Below are 7981 nucleotides of genomic sequence, written 5' to 3'. Positions count from 1 at the left end.
ATGACAATCAATTTGTACTTGAGGCTAGTGTGCCAGGCTAGTAGTGGAAGTTTAACCTCCTTGCATGTCTACCTTTTATCATCATACTTTCATTAAAACGAAGTGTCCAAAAATAGAATAGGCAGTTGATAGTTATGAACTATCAGTAATTTTGTGTACTTTTACATTTTTCATAGAAAAGAGCAGGCTTAGAAATGTGTCATCTCCTAAAATGGCAGTAAGATTATGTTCTTGAGATGTGATTAGTGAAAGATGCTACAGACTAGAAGTTAGGAGACCTGGTCTCTGTCTGCATTAGGAAAGTCATTTGATTTCTCTGGAATTAGGATTCTTTGTCTGCAAAAGTCAGACCTAGGTTTCCAAGGCTACTACTGGCTTTCAGATTCTCTATTACAATTTTTTTTTTCCTGAGCTGCATGTTTCAGCCTAACAATATTGCTAGAATGCATAATCTACAAACAGGCACAGCCCTGCTAGGTGGTCTGAAAATGCTTATTCTCTTTTTGAGACATTTCTTCTTTCAGCCTGGCAAGATATGTAAGAATTCTTTGGATATGATTGCCACTCCATTATTATTTGTTCACATTTGATGAGGCCAGGCTCAACCTAGGCGGCTGTTTATGAAATCGGACACGACTCATTGATCTGTGAACATCGATTCCCAGAGCAATCAATGGACTGAAAGAAATGCACCCCAACTCAAGTCACTGTAATTATTCACAACGAAAAATAAAAATTCTCATTTGTTTTACTTTTCATTTTCAAACATTATACACCAGGAGGGATACCAGCTTGGTGTCAATTAGAAAAAATACTACTAGAAAATTGCAAAGCACCAAAGGACATTTTGAACCTTGTGGCTGGACTTTGTTAGATTCCATTGATCAAAATTACTGTGCTCATTCTGTATTGGGGCCCCAAAGCCACCTGATCAGAGCCTTTATATGTGTAACCAGCAGCAAGTTTTCCATTAATTAGCCACACATGGTGCAGCCTTCAGGTTCTGCAAGCCCAATCGTGATAAGGTAAGTGGTAAATATGTGTATTCTCTTGTTTAGGGGAAATATATAGGAAATCCCTGTGGGGAGTACAAAGATAAGAACGGAAATAAAATACAGGAAAGGGGAACCAGCCAACATAGAAGATGCTAAATTAGTATTTGATAATAAAATTCAAGAATATTTCTAGTACCTGCAGTCATTTAATGGTTAAAAAGTCATTACCTTTAGGAAACATAGGACTACTTGTCTAAAAGAACTTGCTCTCGCATGCCAGTTTATAAGACTGTATTTCAGTTTTTCATATAGGGCCAGTTTTCCTTTACTTGCTATTTAAAAACAGTTTTCTATGTTTTATAGAGATAGTGGCAAAAGGAAGCATTATATGGTTTAGTATTGCCAAATAGAGAATAAGTTAATTAAAATGAGTTAGCTTTTTCACTTCAGGGTTTTTATTAAAATAGAAACACTAGATTTTTTTAGGTGCTAAAGGAGTCCTTTTTAAGATAAAGAATAATGGCAAAAAAAATTTAAATGAATAATTATGAGAAAAGACCTAAACTCTTTAAGTCAAGATAGAGCTTAGTAAACTATTGCTTCAGTTAGTGAGGTATAAATCCAAAATTTTAAAATCTAATATTTCATTTGCAACTAATGTGTATGACTACGTTCTTAATTTTTGAATTTCAAATAGTTCACAATTATGTAGAGTAAAACATGGAAGTCTCATTAATTAAATTATGAGAGGTATCCATCACTTGTCAATTTTATTTTAAAAATTCTTTATACAGATACTTATATATGCACATATATGTAAAATTTTACGATGTGTATGACTACGTTCTTAATTTTTGAATTTCAAATAGTTCACAATTATGTAGAGTAAAATATGGAAGTCTCATTAATTAAATTATGAGCGGTATCCATCACTTGTCAATTTTATTTTAAAAATTCTTTATACAGATACTTATATATGCACATATATGTAAAATTTTACATAAGTATATACATTCAATAGAAATCAGTCATGTTTTCTTAGAAGTCTTTTTTCTTTTTCCTTTCTCTTTTTTGCCTTCCCCTTTTCCCTCCAAACTCCCCTCCCACTCTCTTTACCTCCCACAGACCTCAAGCAACCTGCATTAAGTTCCTTGTGTGTGTGTCCTTCTGCATTTTTCTCCATGTTCATATAGTTACGTACATATTCATCTTATATACATATGCATATACATATGTAAATTAATAGGGTTTTATTTTACTCAGTGATATACAATCTCACATTGAATCTATGGATTAATTGATTGGGGAGAATTGGAATCTTTATAATATTTTTTCCAATCCCTGGGCATGGTATATCACCATTAATTAAGTTTATTAAGATAGTGATGTGTGTGCGTGTGTGTGTGTATGTGTATTTGGCTCAGTCTACTATCTCCTCCTGGAAACTCTGTCCTGCATTGGTTCAGTGACACCACCCTCATGGTTTTCCTCCCCCCTCTCTTTTGCCATTTCTCATTTTTATTTGTAGACCTTTATTTCCCTATGCTATTTCTTAGGTTTCTATCATTGGCTCACTTTTTCTTCTTGTCCTTGAGTGATCTCCTCTACCTACTGAATAATTATTCACCAATGTTTGTCTCCTGTTTTTACCATTTTTTTTTTTGTTTATTTGTTTATTCTCTAGACCCAAATGCCTTCTGAGCATCTCCACTTTTGCCATTCAATTTTGTTGGGTAAAATCTGTATATATATATATATATATATATATATATATATAATTATAATTTCTGGCATTGATGTGCTTAAAAAGCCTTTCCCTACTTAAAGATTTTAAAACATATTTTTGTATATTTTATTTTAACACTTTTATGGCTTACTTTTTTACATTTAATACTTTATCCCATCTGGAATTTATTTTTTCTTTTTGGAGACAAGTAGGGAAAAATCTAAGGATTCCGTGTATTTTTTGGTTGACATTTCTTTTTGTCTTTTCAGTCAAGATCCATTTTATAGGTTAGTGGGAGTCATTAGTGATCAAGTAGTGTGAGGTCTGGGACCAGATATATCTTGTTCATTGTTGAATTCCTGGCATCTGGCACAATGCATAGGTAATGGTAAGATTTTAGTTAATATTATTGAATGAACAAATTATGGGAGGGGAAAATTGTTTGATTATCTATTTTAACTTAATAACGCTTTCCTGTTTTTCTCTATATTTTTTGTGTTTGAAAGTCTTTCATATCTTAGAAGGCCTTAACCTACCAAGTATTTTGGCCTCACTGAAACTTGAAGAACATTAGTTTTCAGGGTAAACCAAATAACCTGTTCATGTCATCTATGTCTTAATTCTTTCCTAGACTCCAAGCTTGCTAGAGAAGCGGTTTATATTCACCTTTCTTCTATGTTAGTAAAAATTCCATGAAAATATGATGTTCCAGATGTGGCTTAGTGGATGTAATTATGTGTTACTGCTGGTACTGTTTCTATATCTGCTTAGTCTTTATTGCTACCCTGATGTGAGCCAGTTCCTGAGGGTTTACTTGGCTGAGTTCTTATTTATACTTTGTCCTACAGTGAAAGCCATGGATAATATATGATGAGGATCTACTTTGTTTTTCCTGTTGATGGTTATTTCAGTGACAAGGTCAAGGAACTGAATTTTAAAATGAAGACAGTTCATCCACTATTATATTTTGATGCCTTCTATGTGCAAAATGCAAGATGCTATAGAAAGTCTCTGTCTTTCCAGTACTTCCAGTAAGGGGGACATAATACACAACCATCAGAAAACTCATATATATATGTATATATATACATATTATTATATTATATATATATGTATATATATATTATATATTATATATATATTATATTGTATATATATGTATATATATATGTATATATATATATTATACATATATATTATATATATATAATTATATATATATATAATTATAATTTCTGGCATTGATGTGCTTAAAAAGCCTTTCCCTACTTAAAGATTTTAAAACATATTTTTGTATATTTTATTTTAACACTTTTATGGCTTACTTTTTTACATTTAATACTTTATCCCATCTGGAATTTATTTTTTCTTTTTGGAGACAAGTAGGGAAAAATCTAAGGATTCCGTGTATTTTTTGGTTGACATTTCTTTTTGTCTTTTCAGTCAAGATCCATTTTATAGGTTAGTGGGAGTCATTAGTGATCAAGTAGTGTGAGGTCTGGGACCAGATATATCTTGTTCATTGTTGAATTCCTGGCATCTGGCACAATGCATAGGTAATGGTAAGATTTTAGTTAATATTATTGAATGAACAAATTATGGGAGGGGAAAATTGTTTGATTATCTATTTTAACTTAATAACGCTTTCCTGTTTTTCTCTATATTTTTTGTGTTTGAAAGTCTTTCATATCTTAGAAGGCCTTAACCTACCAAGTATTTTGGCCTCACTGAAACTTGAAGAACATTAGTTTTCAGGGTAAACCAAATAACCTGTTCATGTCATCTATGTCTTAATTCTTTCCTAGACTCCAAGCTTGCTAGAGAAGCGGTTTATATTCACCTTTCTTCTATGTTAGTAAAAATTCCATGAAAATATGATGTTCCAGATGTGGCTTAGTGGATGTAATTATGTGTTACTGCTGGTACTGTTTCTATATCTGCTTAGTCTTTATTGCTACCCTGATGTGAGCCAGTTCCTGAGGGTTTACTTGGCTGAGTTCTTATTTATACTTTGTCCTACAGTGAAAGCCATGGATAATATATGATGAGGATCTACTTTGTTTTTCCTGTTGATGGTTATTTCAGTGACAAGGTCAAGGAACTGAATTTTAAAATGAAGACAGTTCATCCACTATTATATTTTGATGCCTTCTATGTGCAAAATGCAAGATGCTATAGAAAGTCTCTGTCTTTCCAGTACTTCCAGTAAGGGGGACATAATACACAACCATCAGAAAACTCATTTAGGCACAATGACAAATGAATGGTATTAACAATAGTGTTTGAGGAATTCAGGAAAGGGAAAAATAACTCTGACTTGTGATGATTAGGGAAAACTTCCTGAGGAGTGGAAACTTACTTAAGGCTATGTCAAATGTATGGTCAATGCAATATCTCATATGGGTTAGAAAAAAAAAAAAGCAAAATTGTGAAATGGGAATGAATTGTACAAATATGGAGACCAATGTGTGTAGTGGAATGGCAGGCAGTTGTGTGTGGGAGAGTAGAAGAGGATTGGAAGTAAATAGGGTCAGATCACAGAATGAATTGTACAAATATGGAGACCAATGTGTGTAGTGGAATGGCAGGCAGTTGTGTGTGGTAGAGTAGAAGAGGATTGGAAGTAAATAGGGTCAGATCACAGAGGGTCTTTAGTGTTTTTTCAAAACCTGATATTCCATGGAAACATCCTATTCCATCAAGCATGGGCTATAAATATTAGGGCTGGAAAATCCTTCATAGTTTCAATGACATGAAATAAAGACATGCTATATTTGTGAGTCTGTGCCTTTATACATTACATCCATGGGTGCTATTAACCTCAGTGTTTTCTGTGTATTTCAGACATTAGTCTCCATCCATGGGGAACTGGAACTTATTGGGTGGCATCCTAGAGGAAGTTCACTCCCACTCAACTATAGTAGGGAAAATCTGGCTGACCATCCTCTTCATCTTCCGAATGCTGGTACTTGGTGTGGCTGTTGAGGATGTCTGGAATGATGAACAGTCAGCCTTTGCCTGCAACACCCAGCAGCCAGGTTGCAACAATATCTGTTATGATGATGCTTTCCCTATCTCTTTGATCAGGTTCTGGATTTTACAGATCATCTTTGTGTCCTCTCCTTCTCTAGTGTATATGGGCCATGCACTTTATAAACTCAGGGCCTTTGAGAAAGAGAGGCAGAGGAAAAAGTCACACTTTAGAACCCAGATGGAGAATCCAGAGCTTGACTTGGAGGAGCAACAAAGGATAGAAAGAAAACTGAGAAGGTTAGAAGAGCAGAAGAGGATCCATAAAGTCCCTCTGAAAGGATGTTTGCTGCGTACTTATGTCTTGCACATCTTGACCAGATCAGTGCTGGAAGTAGGGTTCATGATAGGCCAATATATTCTCTATGGGTTTCAAATGCACCCCCTTTACAAATGCACTCAACCTCCTTGTCCCAATGCTGTGGATTGCTTTGTATCCAGGCCCACAGAGAAGACCATTTTCATGCTCTTCATGCACAGCATTGCAGCCATCTCCTTATTACTCAATATACTGGAAATATTTCATCTGGGCATCAGAAAAGTCAGGAGGGCACTCTATGAAAAATCCCGTAGTGAAGGCATTGAGAATGAAAGGGGCTCTCCATTCCACTTGAAGAAATATTCAGCGGCCCAGCACTGTATGATTTGCTCTTCCTTGCCTGAAAGAATCTCTCTACTTCAAGCCAACAATCAACAGAAAGCCACTAGAGTCAATATGCCAAAGTCTAAAACCATGTGGCAAATTCCACAACTCAGGCAATTTGAGGTAGATACTTCCTGTAGCAAAAAAGACATAGCTGAGAAAAATCAGCACAGAGGACAGCTCCATGTCCACAGCCCATGTCCCTGGAATGGCAGTGCCAGAATTCAGCACCACGGACACCAACAAGACCACTCCTCTTTTGGCCTACAAAATACCATGTCCCAGTCCTTGCTAGATACAACAACAGCTCCTAGACACTGTCCATCCTATGCAGTAGGAACCTGGGAGCAGTCCCAGTACCTGGAGCCCTCAGGTGAGCCTCTCACAGATCTGCACAGCCACTGCAGAGACAGTGATGGCAGCATGAGAGAGAGTGGGGTCTGGATAGACAGATCTCGCCCAGGCAGTTGCAAGGCCAGCTTTCTGTCCAGATTGCTGTCTGAAAAGGGACAGCTGCATAGTGGCTCAGGAAGCTCCAGTTCTCAGAATAGCTCCTGCTATCGGGAAAACAGCCCCTCGCCTCTGCCTTCAGCCACTGGGCACAGAACACCAATGGTAAGTAAAGACAGCCCTACTAATCACAGAACTGTCACAAGAACTGTTCCACTCTGGCCACTTCTTTCCCTTTTCTCCTTCCTGGTATCTATATATGTGTGTTGAGAGAGGTGGATGGGGAGGGAGTTAATTTACAGAGAGATAAATTCATTTATACAATACACTTGGTTAAACTCAATTCATAAACTTATAAAAAACTTACTGTATACCAGTTGCTCATTAAAAGTGCTGGGTATGTAAATGGATAAAATATATCTGAGGGCTCAGAGTCTAGATGGAAAAGATAAACAGGTAAACATGTAAACATGATCAAGTGCCAGGTGCCATATTAATGAGAGTGAGTGGGTAAAGGAGGGAGTGATTAATTCCATACCGATGGGTTAGAGAAAGCTCCATCGTTGGAGTTACTTTGAACTGAATCTTGAAAGAGTGGTGAGTTTCTCCAGAAGTGGGAAGACTGGAGCACATGAAAAGCCATTCTGGTAGAGAGAGTAGCACAGACAAAGGCTGAGAGGATTGGCACAGCAAGGCTGTCTGGGAGCTGCGTGTGGCTGGAGCACAGAGTGACAGGAGGGCTGTGGAGAGAGGCAAGGTGGAGAAAGGGGCGTGGAGTCCACGGAGAGAGGCAACAGAGAACTGATAGAGGATGTCAAGCAGAGGAAGGAATGGACCAGATTGCACTTTAGAAAGCTTTCTGTCACAATACAGAAAATGGAGCAGGGGAGGGATCATTCGTAACCTTTAGTTGCCCTCATCTTACTAAGTAAGGAGGGTATACTCCATTGTTTTAAAACCTCTGGCATTTAAAAATCATATACAAATATTTTGCAAAATATTTCACAAAGACTAAAATAAATATTATATTTATCTTAATTTTGTTCTTTGAAAAGCCACCATGGATAAACATTCTCTGGCTACTGTAAAAGGTAATGGATATTTACTGTGGATTCTTCTCAGTTCTGGAACAAAGGA

At 36.4% G+C, this 7981-nt stretch overlaps 1 protein-coding gene across 1 annotated transcript; it reads left to right on the top strand.

Moving 5' to 3' along the window:
- The first annotated feature begins 5386 nt into the window (after positions 1 to 5386).
- Positions 5387 to 7194, top strand: GJA10 (gap junction protein, alpha 10, 62kDa). The gene is given in 3 exon segments (XM_008584788.1): positions 5387 to 7015; positions 7017 to 7072; positions 7074 to 7194. Coding segments are annotated over 3 exon segments (1611 nt in total). The 5' UTR covers positions 5387 to 5581.
- Positions 7195 to 7981: the final 787 nt, after the last annotated feature.

Source organism: Galeopterus variegatus, unplaced genomic scaffold, assembly GCF_000696425.1.
Source record: "Galeopterus variegatus unplaced genomic scaffold, G_variegatus-3.0.2 Scaffold3376, whole genome shotgun sequence".
Classification (NCBI taxonomy): Eukaryota; Metazoa; Chordata; class Mammalia; order Dermoptera; family Cynocephalidae; genus Galeopterus; species Galeopterus variegatus.
The sequence above is the reverse complement of the archived record's forward strand: the minus strand, read 5'-3'. Positions and strand labels throughout refer to the sequence as shown.